Genomic DNA, 13,248 nt, shown 5'->3' on the forward strand with positions numbered 1-13,248 from the left:
TAGGTAACATTTAACATCTCTCAAAATAAAACACGACCATATAGTACTTGAAAAGCATAGGTTACTATTCAATCATGAATTGAAACGAAAAGCCGTGGACTGAAATGATATGGACACATATTTTTAGGAAACCGGAAGACCGCTTAAAGTCTTAACAAAAATATAAGAAGTTTGGAGTATTGTAATGATATCTCTCTTGAGCTCTCTCTTTATTGTAATAAATTCAATACTTTATTGTGGGTATATTTTTTATAACAGATAGTCAACTTAATTCTATTTATTCATATAAGTATTTAATTCTATGATATAAGCGAACAAGATGGCCGAAGGAGATGAAGGAGGTTGTCATTTGACTCTGATTTGATAATTTATTGACACCTGCAGCCTAAAATGACGTTTATTTTTTTATTTTCCAAAACAATTTTTGTTTATAAATTTATTTACTAAAGTTTCTCCTTTATTTAGTTTTGTGATTATCATAACAATTTCAACATAACCTGATATAAACACGTCATTTTAAACAGGGCTGTCATAATTTCAGGGTATATGATCAGGGACCTATATACTTAATAAAATATATGTCCCTGATATGATGTGTGTTTTTGCAACAAATGCACATCGATTACCTCCTCTTTTTAAAAATGAAATAATGAAATCATGCAAAACCAGATTTATGCCTAAGAAGGTGGAAAATTTGAATATTTTAGCTGATTATTTAAATTCAGAAGTCTGTTCTTTGCATTCCTTCTTAGCTGCTTCATAAAGCACTTTCAGATCTAGTTTACTAATTGACATCACCATAAAGCTTTAGCATTATTAAACTTTGATGGAACGAATTATAAGCATCAGTTTAAAAGAATCAGGGTAAATATAGATAAAATGTTCTATCGTTAAAATGATATACATGTATGTCCTACATACCCGGTTTAACGATAGAATTCGTTCCGTGTATTCACTATGTAGCAAAATAAACATGAGCGATAACTCGAACCAGAGACCTATATACTAATGGGATAGGCAACTCCTTCATGGCCATGTTTATTTACCCAAAACATCGAGCACCACACTACAAGTTTTTCAAACTACTTTTATTCTCAGTTAAAATCCTGTTTTCTGATTAATGTTATTTATTCCTTTTATGTATTGGAATGGATTTTTAATATTTATTTAAAGCATAAATTATAATTTAAATATAAAGCAAACAAACACCAGAATTAGCGATTCCTCAGAAATATGGCTGATCAGGGGCATGTGGTGATTTTGAATAAAACGAAATAACAACTAAGATTAGGAGTATAATCAGTCCTAAAAACAAATCTGGAATGATTTTAAATTTTTGGTAGATATTATAATTAAAGGTTTTGATCTGAAATATCTCATAGTATAAGTGATATAATTAGTTAAAGCTGACTTACTAAATTCAACGACTTACGAGATATCGCGAGAGATGTCTATTTCGATAGTATAATTAGGTCCCTATTTCGCTAGTATATAGGTCCCTGCTCAAACTCAGTGCATTTACTAAGAACAATCCAGAGATGTCCGAATGCAAACATAACACGTAAATTTGAAGCAAGAAAAAACGTTGAGAAAATTAGTTGAATTTCCGCCTTATTTAGATTATATTTTAGGTTAAAGAAATATGCAACCTGAAAAAGGTTTGTTATTTTTAATTTTGAAATTATTTCCAGTGCAAATCCTTGTGTAATATTCTTCAAATTCGTTTCGGAGCAATTCTGCAATTTTTTGCTACATTGCAAGTATATGAGTATTCTAACTGTGGTGAGGGCTTGTCCCAAGACACAGTTAGATTATTTTAACTTGAGTAAAATTTTAAAAAGAGCCGTGAGATGCAAGATTTGTATAAACAAACTCAGAAAAGTATTATTTAATTATTTTTGTTTTTTAATTGCTATATGCTGTAAACCAACTTTTATTCGCGTGCAAGAAATATTCGCAAGTTTCACGATCTTCTTTAAGTCGCAAATATTAATTGCCCCGCACAATTTATTTTCCTTTGTTTTTGTAGGAAATGCTTCTTCAGTCATGAAAATTAATTGTCGCGGATTGATTTTAAACTGACGAATCGCGAATAAAACATGACGCGAATAATTGTTGGTTTACAATATAATATCCTAAAATTTTATTTCATTCATGAACTTATTTGATATATTTGTTTGCTCTCAATTAAAACGAAAATGTGTACATGAAAATTAACTATGTTGTACTTTAAATTTATTTATGATATACCAGGTATATGTCTTACATTGTTAAATTCAGATATAAATAATGATGGCAGTCGAAAAAAGCGACATGGAATGCTTAAAATGTACTACGGGATGGAGGAAGGCACTCCTGGATCCCCCACTATAGATCCCTGTGATATCAATGGAGCACATTTCAACCCAGACATGTATCTCTCCAAGCTAATAAAAGAGAAATCTCTGACAGAGTTAATGGATGAGGAGGCAAAAACAGTCACTCAGATCAGAGCACTGGACAGTGATATGCAAACTCTGGTGTATGAAAACTACAACAAATTCATCAGTGCCACAGACACAATCAGAAAAGTAATTTCTGGTTTTATATTTATAATACAGTTGAACCTTGGTCTTGCAAATGTCTATATATCTAAATCTTTATGTGAAATTCTACATGTATATTCATAGTACAGTACCAGCCACTTTTTCTTTCTGTATTTTTTTCCCAATGTCTCAAATTTCAAAAAACTGTCAAATCTTGAAGCAGTTCTTTCATTGATCCCATCAAGTTCAAAACAATAAGGATTGACTGTTTTTTTCAATGTCAGAGAACATCACTCAGGCTTTTCCATCAAGTTGAACTGACTGAAAAGGCCAAGTGATGTTTCGGTTGACTGTATTTTATCTCTTATATTAAATCTGTTGAAAATTGTAAGATGCATTTCTCATTTCAAACTTGACAGATGAAAAATGATTTTAAGAAAATGGAGGATGAAATGGACCATTTGGCAACCAATATGTCGACAATTACAGAATTCAGTGGGAACATTAGTAACACTCTTCAGGACAGAAGACAGGAAATTACTAAACTATCAGGAGTTCACTCCCTTCTCAAGAGAGTAGGTTTTTCTGTGTGTTGTCATATCCAATATGAATATTGATCAAGATTTTGCAAATTTACCATAATAAGCAGTGTGAAAAATTACCATCAGTTTTTAAATCTAAAGGAATAAATTGCTACCCCGAATTATTGATAATATTGAATATGTTTTAGAACAATTATTAGTTTATTACTCTAGTTCTGCACATAGATTTTTGACACGAGGTGATTTCACATAAAAAGTACAAGACTGTATTTTAATTCTGCAACTTATTCATTATAAAAAAAAAATATTTAAAGCTATGATTATCTAATGTTATGCAAAACATTTACAATTCAGTATTTGTCTTTCAGCTTCAATTTCTGTTTGAGCTTCCTAAGAGATTAAACAAGTGCATTGAAATGAACGCTTACAGTCAAGCTGTCAGGTACGTAACACATTCTGCAAAAGTTCACCATCGGCATCATAGTCACTGAAATTGTCTGTTTTCTTTTTGTAATGCATGAAATGTATATGCTTTTCATACTCTTAAACAAAAATAATTAACCCCAAGGGCTCAGTTTGTTATAAATGTATTAGCAATAAGGTTGTTGAATGTTAAATGAATTACTATTTATCTGCTACAAATGTAAATTTCATTATTTATTCCAAACTGCTTTGTGGAGTTAAGCACATTTTCACAAATCCCCACACATAGGCCCATTTACAAGCCTGTAGATTAATAACATTATTCTCGCAAAGAAATTTATGTAGACATTCATGTACCTGTATATTTTCCCAGAAAATTATATTCTGAATACATTGTATGATTACTGCATTAACAAGTTCTGTATATTTTCATCATCAGATACTACAGTAAAGCCAAAAGAATCCTGCAGCGGTACCAGCACATTGCCAGTTTCCAGGGAATCAACCAGGACTGTCACCAGATCATCCAACACCTGTGTCAGATCCTCAGGCAGCAGTTCAAGGATAAAGAGGTAACATACACAAACACTGTTAACTGATTTGTATAATGTATTCATAAATAATATTATGTTAAAAAGCAAATGTTAAATTCTAGTGTAATGTTTCAAGTCTAATTATTATGAAGCAACAGCTTCATTCATGACTATGTATGAGATTAATTCAATATGAGCAAAACTGAACCCTAATTAGAGTTCTGAAACAAATACAATGTATTGATTAATGTTACAAATTTTAGAACTACTTGTATTACACAAGCACTTGTTTTGGTAATAAATTTTAATCCATAGTATAATAATAACATTATGTTATTATTATACTATGGGTTACAAATTTATTACCGAAACAAGTGCCTGTGTTGTATTAATAGAAAGTTGAATGATTTGTTTACATGTATAGTCTACACCCAAACAACTGGCTGAGTGTGTGGACCTCTTACTACAGTTAAATGAACCAGCGGAAGGCTTGTGTGAGGAATTCCTATCACAGTGAGTACAAACAATCTGTCTTTTTGATAGAACAAAAAGAAAGCCATTATTTCTTTACAACATCTTTAATGTTGGGTCTTGATTATGTTGATAGTGCTCGACAGAAGATAGAAGTTGATTTGTCGTTGTTGGACCGACAGATTCGGCTACAGATGGGGGAGGATATGAAGGAGGAGATGGATTCCCCTGCAGAGGCTTACCTAGCCACACCCATGGTAGATCTTAACTTCACCATCTGCCGCCTAAAATGTTTGATTAAAGATTTTAATTTGATTAACTATATGTACATGTAGTTGAGGATAGTGATGCCCCCCCCCCCCAATACTTGGATGCATATACATGTATAGATAATGTGTACATATGTTAATAACATACATGCAATGCATGTATTTTGATATTTAATAGGAATAAGTAAGATCTTCATATATTTGATAAAAAAAAAAAATTAAAGACATATGCTTTAAACAAACTTTACATGTGTATCACTGGTATTTTGAAAGTAAATACAAATTAATCTATCTGAAATTATGAGTAAAAATCACTGTACAAATATCCCTGCGACAAAATCAGATGAAAATACATGTACATGCTGTAAATTACTTTCTTTTCGCGAGAACTTTAATGTGCTTGTGAAAATATAATTCCTGTGTAGATTAGTATTGCTACATGGAATATACATGTATATTGTATATAGACTAGTGAGCACAATGTCTGAAAATATTGTTTCACTAATGAAGATTAAATGTCTATCTGGAGAAAATAAGGTGTCATTAAAATTCAGTGAATGCTGTAGATGAGGTGAATTTTATTCTGAACATAAACTCTTTTTATCTTTAACATGATATTTTTCAGGATGTTTTGGAATTTGTGGACAATGGATGTAATGGCTTTCTGAGTAACATCTGTCTTGTGATTGCCTCATATAATGACATGTTTCTAAACAGGCTTCAAGAAGAGTGAGTTGGATTATATATGTTGCATTTACTTAAAAATTTATTTCTGTAACTTTTGTAAGAGAACATCAAATTCTTTATCTTGATTTGTATATTGAAATTTTTTGGTAAATATTGAAACAAAATGTCTGAAAATTTATTTTACAGTGAGAATTTAGATGCCATAGCACTAAAGAAGTTGGTGAATTTTGTCAATGATTTAATGGAGAGATATTTTTCCTATGTCCAAAGACGTATCCAACTTGAGGTATTTTCTTCTTCAGATGAAATAGATTCACAGAGACCAAAAGAATTTCGTTATTTTAAATATGAAATTGTTGTTTTTCTACAGTAAAACTCGTTTAGTACGAACATAGATACAGTCAATTCTCGAATTATCGCCATTCGATTCATTGCCATTTTCGCAATACCGCCATGATTTCCCAAGAACGTTTTTCCTGCTATATAAAATTCTCTTTATAACGCCAAATTCGCATATCGCCATCCGCCACCCTGTTTTCACAACAAACGTCCATTTTTAAGTGTCGATATACCGCCACAGGTGCATGTGGTCAGTGAAGCGCGGCTAATTGGTTGACACTATCCCTGTTGTAAAGCATGCAAACCCAGCAAGATACATGCAATTAAATAATTAAATAAGATTTAAATAAAGTATAATTTTAACATGAACTGTTATAATAACTTTGTATTCCGTTTAATAAAAATCATTTAGTCACGGCTTCGACACTGTGGCGAAAGTGGTCTTTATCAAAGTACACTGATATAACGATATTATTTTGATGATCTCTGCTTTAGATAAAAAAATAATTATACGGTATAAATTGTGAACGTTTCATTAACAATGATGCCATAAACAATGAATTTAATCAAGAATTCATTTTACCTACTATCGGCCATAGATCTATATCACGATCAACCCAGCATGTTTTTTTTTCAATATCAGACGTGCAGATTTACATGCAAACATATGTACTTGTCTTTATTTCACAACTGCACATTTTGTTTTAGCAAAATTGTACATAAAAAGTATTTTCAAATTTAGAAATATGTTTTTATATACATGTACATGTAATGATAATAGAAACGCTAAATGGTATTTCTAAGAACGGTAACTCTTCTTCCTGTTTCCTAAAAAATGGGAAATTCAATTCATCGCCAAATTCGTTATACCGCCATGTTTTCTAAATTACCAAAGGTGGCAGTTTATCGAGAATTAACTGTATTGCTAATTCATGGATATAGAGAAGTTATCTTGGATCCCCAGCTAAATAAATTTAACAGATTTCTTATACGAATTTAATGAAATACGGATACATGTATAGCGAAGTAATTTCATAGGTCCCAATGACTTTGTTATGACCAAGTTTTACTGTATTGGCCTTTATTAACTTTATAGAGGGAGACGGGGGACAACACAATTCTTGTCAGAGCACTAGACAGATTCCATCGTCGATTACAGGCCATGAACAAGCTTCTACCTGACACTGATTTCTCCAGGTATTTGTTGAAGATATGAGAAACATTAAAATTGAGCAACTTTTTAATAATAACTGATTTTCCTTTACAATCTTTCAATTGTTATTGAAAAATACGCATATGAATGTAATCTTCCTTTAAAATAAACATAATCCGAAAATGACCTGCAGACGAACTTCAAATGTGCAAGTGTAATGCATATACAAATATCTTTCTCTGTTCACACTTTTAAGATTAATAACTTTTCAGTTGGGGAGACATACAATTTTTCATTTAAAACAAAAGAATAAGTCTCTTTTTAAATTTATACACAGGTAATAAATTTTCTGTTTGAAATAATTTGCAGAGCTGGTACAGACATTGTCTCTAAAGCTGCCAGGGACCGTGTGGGGCATTATCTACAGGCTCTTAAACAACATTTTTCTGGTAATAAGGAGAACTGATTTTGAATAAAATAAAGTTAGATTTTGTTTTTAAATACTGTATACAGGGTTATTTTCACCCAGTGTTATTTTCGCCATTTTACACTTGCTTACAAATTTGCCCCGTTTTAAATTTGCCCAGTCCCAGTTCTGTTTAAGAATTTATACTGTGTTCTTTGAAATCACCCCGTTTTAAATTCGCCCACTTGTGACAAGGGCGAAAGGGGCGAAAATAAAACAGGGGCAAAAATTTCCCTGTATACGGCTTTTAAGAAACTCTGAAATTATTTCCAAAGACATTTTGAAAAATCATTATCTGATAATGTGCTTACTATCTATTGTAGATTGTATGACAGATGTCAGACAGAGTTTAGCTGCCCCAAAGACTGCTGGGAAGGAGGGCGGGGCTAACCTGAACGACCTCCTTGGTAATATGCAGTCCTCCATCTTAGAACAAATCAAGTCAGTCCTGGGAAATTTGCAGGTAGGGGCATATGTCAAAATGTGGAATGCAAGAAAATTATAGTATTCAGTAACCTTTTATGTTTATCTGCACATAAAGTCTGTTACATTCAAAAGAGTTTTTACCAGTTTACTGGTGTATAAAAATTACATGTATATTTCAATTTACAGAATTTTTTTAAGGTAAATATCGTGATTGTTTTGAATTGCTGTGTTTTAGAATTTAAAAAGTTATAAGAGTGTTGCATATTTTTTGTACCTTGAATGACCTACATACATGGAGTGATGTACATATTAACTGTCCACCTGACTTAGAAAATACAGTTTAACCACTGTTTTTGTATGGATGTTCTTTTAGACTCTTTTTCTGAATTGTTTCTGATATACATGTAACTTGTACATTTCAGGCATTCACTGCTTCAGACATCACCTTTGCCACTAAGCCGTATTTCCGGGGACCATTCTGTACTCACGATGTCAGGGAGGGGCTGGTAGTGGCCTTCTTAACTCACATCAACACAGTCTGTGAGGTCAGCTGAGAAATAAAATCATTTGAAAAATGAAAAATGCTTACAATGCAAATGTCAATACATGTATAACTTTAAGAGTGACTTGTGAAAATGTATATGAGCATGTTTAGCCTGCTCTTCAATAAAGAAATACAAAGTATCATTCATGGGTTTCCAATGGTGCCTGTAATCAGCCATTTGCTAAAGCTGATGTACATGTACATTTCTAGTTGTAGAGTTTAGAACAAGAATCAACTGACTATTGTTTTGTAAATGCAAGCAAGCATTGTACTCTTCTAAATTTTTTTGAGGGGCCTTGCAAAGATTTGATTCTCTCCCCTATGATGAAGTCAATTGTTTTTACATTTAGAGGAAAAAAAGCTGTTTCTGTTTGTAACCAGGATGTTTCTATTTTCAGGAGTTCTGTGAGGGCGGAGGAGACAAGAGTTCTATTCCCCCTACCCTGCTACTGATCCTGTCCCGCCTGTGTCTAGATTTTGAGGGCTCCACTATATCCTACCTGGTAAGACTCTTACTGAAGGCTTCATCTCCAGATTGTACCTGGCAAGATGTCACTCTTACTTTACAAAAAAAGGCATGTTCATCATGTAAAGATTCACTTTGTGTTACAGGTAGTTGTGCTACTTCATTTTGTACAAGATTCTAGCATATCTTACCTTTTATGGGTCCACTACATTATATTGTTGTACAGTTTATCTTTTCTGTATTAAATCTATACTGTTAAAAAAGTAAGAGCCTTGCTACATTTTACTTGCCAACACTACAATAAATGTTTGATATTTCCCCCTAGATAACTCTAACAGAGGAACAATTTATGGTGGAGGAGAGAACAAAAGTGACCCCCATCAGTGACCTGACAGCCCATTCCAAGGAGACTGCCCAGAAACTTCTCAATCACTATGTCAAAGTACAGGGTCTCTCTATCTCACAGGTATGGTATAGGAGTACAATTTTTCTTGTAATCATATCGCCACATTTACCTGAAGTCAAAACAAGGATTTCTGTAAAACTTTTCTGAATCAGAAATATTTGTTTTAGATGCTGCGTAAAAGTGTTGAGACTAGAGACTGGCTGAACACCATTGAGCCGCGGAATGTAAGAGCGGTGATGAAGCGGGTGATTGAGGACATCAGTGCAATAGACACACAGGTGGGACAGCTCTACGAGGAGGGGACGCGGAAGGAGAGAAGTAGTGATTCCAGCCGCCGCACTCACCCTCAGAGTTACACAATGTCAGCGGCGCAGAGGAAGGGGCAGTGGAACATCGCTCCCAGGTAAAACTGACCTGTGGTTAGGAGATGTTGTTAATATTGAATCATCTCTCTCTCTCTGAAAAAAATCTTAGTAGGCCCATATTCATGCAGTGGTGGCTATTCTCCTGTTTTATGTAGGGAAAATGGTTTTGCACTTGTCCAATATTTGTAAAATCATAAAAACAATAATTTTTTGGCCTTCTTGTTTATGTTATGGTATTGTAAATGCTGAGCATTCAATAGAGTTTTAAAGAAATATGCATATTGAATGTAGATATGAAGAACTGTTAATGTATAGTATGTGGTTGATTTAAAGTAATGTATCGGTATTTAGTAACAAAATTTTAAATATGAAGCCCTGCCTTAAGATTTATTGGCTTTATAATTTGAACCTGTTCAATATCAAGTTTAATGTATTTTCAGCATCACTGACAACAGTTTGATGAGCAACATTCAGAAATTGTTTTCTGAGAAGATAGAAATATTTAGTGCTGTGGATTTCTCCAAAGTCTCTGTTTTAACGGGAATCATCAAAATTAGTTTAAAGGTACAGTATACAGATAAAGGAATTACCGGTAATAAGACTTGTACATTGAAATCATGCTAAATTATTACGACATTTCAACATTTTAAATAATCTACGCTGTATATTTTTACCATGGAACAGATTTTAAAATTACATGTACAGTCAAACTTGTCTTAGCGGCCACCCGAAATCAACGGCCACTCGCGGTCAGCGGCCACTTTCAGTTCCCCCTGACGACTTTTACTATATATTTTAACTGGAATAAACGGCCACCTGTGTAACGCGGCCAGCGGCCACTCAAATCATCACCCACAGCCTTATTGACACTGTAATAAGCGGCCATTTTGTCACTTTTTGCGATTCTACCACGTTTATAAAACACATATTCGCCTGGGCAATTAAATGCTTGGTAGTCAATTTATTCTATTAAAGCAATTAAACAAATTACATTTAGATACGCTAAACTATGTTTGTGTTTATGAAAATAATATATTTCTCCTGTTAAACCTTTTTTCAAGATCGCTGATTGAAAAATTTAAAGAAGTTAATAACAATTTCAGTTTTCCCATACCTAAATAAATTCAATCTTCAAGCTAGATTGTATACTTTTCGATATTAATTAACATTGTCTTGAATGTTAACTGTGAGAGTCTGTGACCTAATATAAGGCTATCGATATTTTCACACCTTTTAGATTTTGATTACATGTAGAAGCCCTAATTGCTACTCTTGTAAAAACAAAGTGCTACGTATGGCATGATTATCTCATGAATTTCACTTCCAAGAGACGATCGATAGGGATTAGTTACGCTCTACTGCACAGGACACTTGTGTTGTAGAATGATTTTCAACTGCGTAAATACACCTCTCTGGTTATCTGGTTAATCTTATTTGTTTGTCTGTGTATGTTACATTTACATGGAAATTCTGACAGATTTATTAGAAATAAAATTTACCAGACTTCAGAAACTTCAGCAAGTAAGTTAACTGCCGATTAATTGAAAGGGAGGGGGGTACACTGCTGATCAAAACTTGAACATATAAAAGTGAAATTTTTAGATGCAATTTAATGACATGCATGTTCTTACTAAAATAAATTTCTAGGCTTTATTTTTTTACCATTAAACTGTCTTTTAATTAGTATGTTTGTGTAATTTTTTTTTAATTAAAAAAGTTCATACTAAGGCACATATATCTCTAATGTCTATAATGTAACAAAAGCACACTGGTGAATGTATGAAGATTAAATGATATGTTGGAACAGAAACATGCACAAATCTTAAAAAATTGGAATTATTTTTTTTTAATGAGCATGAATTAATATATATATTCACATAATTTTTTTGTGAAGTTGACCTGTTCAAACATCTGATTAATTAATTAAACTATAGTGCTTAATGTCGTATATTTATTGACCGACTGACTGTTACGAGGGCAAACTGGAATAAGAGGCCACCTGTCTTAAGTGGCCACTTTTCAGTCTTCCCAAAGGTGGCCTCTTAAAACAGGTTTGACTGTATCTTAGTTTTCAGAAATTGTTCATTTCATGTAAATTTTCTCCAAAGGAAAAAAAGAAATTTTGCAAAATTTATGTTTCCACCTATTTTATTATTAACATTGATTATTGACAATTTATTCAACCTGTAAAAGATTTTCCTTTTTTGTAGACATTCTTGGAATGTGTGAGGCTGAGAACATTTGGTCGCTATGGGTTACAACAGATACAAGTTGACACACATTATCTACAACTTTATCTCTGGAGATTTGTGTCAGATGAAAAGTAAGACTTTACCTATATCAATTTATAAGAGAAAAGTCAATTTAACATAAGGTATATGAATAGAAAAAGTGGGCTTCATATTTTAGCTGCTTTGGCACAGAGGACAATGTGCTAATTCATGAATACTGTTTATAAATCATTTATGAATAGAATACAAGGTGCAGATGTAAGAATTGCAAATTCATGATTATGCCAACCACTCAAATTCTAGTAATTGCGCTAAAATTTTAAGTTATGTACACATACAGTATTGGCTTAGAATAATGAAATACAAATGTACTCCATTTGCTAAGATATTGTTCATTTTCATTATAGTTTGGTCCAAGTCTTGCTGGAGGAGATAGTATGTAGTACAGTACACAGATGCCTGGACCCCTCCATGATGGAGCCCAGTGTAAGTGTTACATCACACTGACATTCGGAAGTCAATTAAATAATCCTTTGATACACGATTCTTTTAAAAATATCAATAAAACCTCCTTATCCCAAACTTGATTGGACCATGATTAAAATTTTGAGTTTTTAGGATTCAGGATATCAAGAGTAAAATCACAAGGAAAAAGAACAGTGAAAAATATCTAACATCTGAGCGATCTGTCACACTGTAAAATCCGACGTAAAATTTATTTCCCATTTTCTTAATGTTTATGGTTTTTTTTACACTTTGCAATCCTATACCCTGTCTTTTCTGACTATTTGTCTCCGAGTGCATGTCAGATAAGACAGGTTTCACTGTAGTTGCAATTACCAACTTACTTCCAATTACCATATCTTTGGTGTTTGAGATAATGAGGTTCAACTGTAGACCATTCATGACATTATTAAGATGTATATACATTGTATGTATATGCCATCATTTCTTTGTAATTACAGGTTATTGAGCTTATCTGTGAGAGAGGATGATGAATGAGGAAGATAGGACAGTACTATATTGAATGAAAAGATAAACTATTTATTTCCTACCATATATATAGGGGTATTTATTTGAAGTTATTATACATATTGTTTATGTACATGAATTATATGCTGATATTTCATGAAATAAATATGTTTAAAACAATTTTTGGTTTTGTGTTAAAAGCACAAAATGTTTAGTAATATATGTTTAAGCTGGCACAAGTGGCATGAATTGGGATAAAATTTTATGCAATCATATACAATGAAATAATTTTCTTCATAATTGCAAGTCCCTTTTAGTCATTGAATTATCCCCATGATGTTTGGATATAGATTATAGAGATCTCTAAGTGCAAGTTAGGATTTTTTTCTTCAAAAGAACGGGGAGCTTTGAGGGGCAATGGACGTCTTGT

At 32.7% G+C, this 13,248-nt stretch overlaps 1 protein-coding gene across 2 annotated transcripts; it reads left to right on the plus strand.

The window, feature by feature from the left end:
- The first annotated feature begins 314 nt into the window (after nucleotides 1-314).
- LOC134228560 (vacuolar protein sorting-associated protein 51 homolog) lies at nucleotides 315-12,998 on the plus strand. 2 transcript variants are annotated; one of them, XM_062710213.1, is made up of 20 exons: nucleotides 315-341; nucleotides 2,281-2,570; nucleotides 2,945-3,100; nucleotides 3,436-3,509; nucleotides 3,930-4,062; nucleotides 4,448-4,536; nucleotides 4,631-4,751; nucleotides 5,389-5,492; nucleotides 5,637-5,736; nucleotides 6,886-6,986; nucleotides 7,312-7,391; nucleotides 7,732-7,883; nucleotides 8,257-8,379; nucleotides 8,777-8,881; nucleotides 9,170-9,310; nucleotides 9,418-9,653; nucleotides 10,056-10,179; nucleotides 11,826-11,938; nucleotides 12,254-12,332; nucleotides 12,812-12,998. In XM_062710213.1, the coding sequence occupies exons 1-20, from the start codon at nucleotides 320-322 to the stop codon at nucleotides 12,839-12,841; spliced, it is 2,373 nt and encodes a 790-aa protein (XP_062566197.1). In that variant the 5' UTR covers nucleotides 315-319; the 3' UTR covers nucleotides 12,842-12,998. The 2 variants fall into 2 exon arrangements, with proteins under 2 accessions (XP_062566197.1, XP_062566198.1); XM_062710214.1 differs by having other exon boundaries at nucleotides 7,732-7,871.
- The last annotated feature ends 250 nt before the right edge of the window (nucleotides 12,999-13,248 follow it).

This window comes from Saccostrea cucullata, unplaced genomic scaffold (assembly GCF_032062105.1).
Source record: "Saccostrea cucullata isolate Sc308-1 unplaced genomic scaffold, CSIRO_AGI_Scuc_v1 ctg426, whole genome shotgun sequence".
NCBI classification, from domain to species: domain Eukaryota; kingdom Metazoa; phylum Mollusca; class Bivalvia; order Ostreida; family Ostreidae; genus Saccostrea; species Saccostrea cuccullata.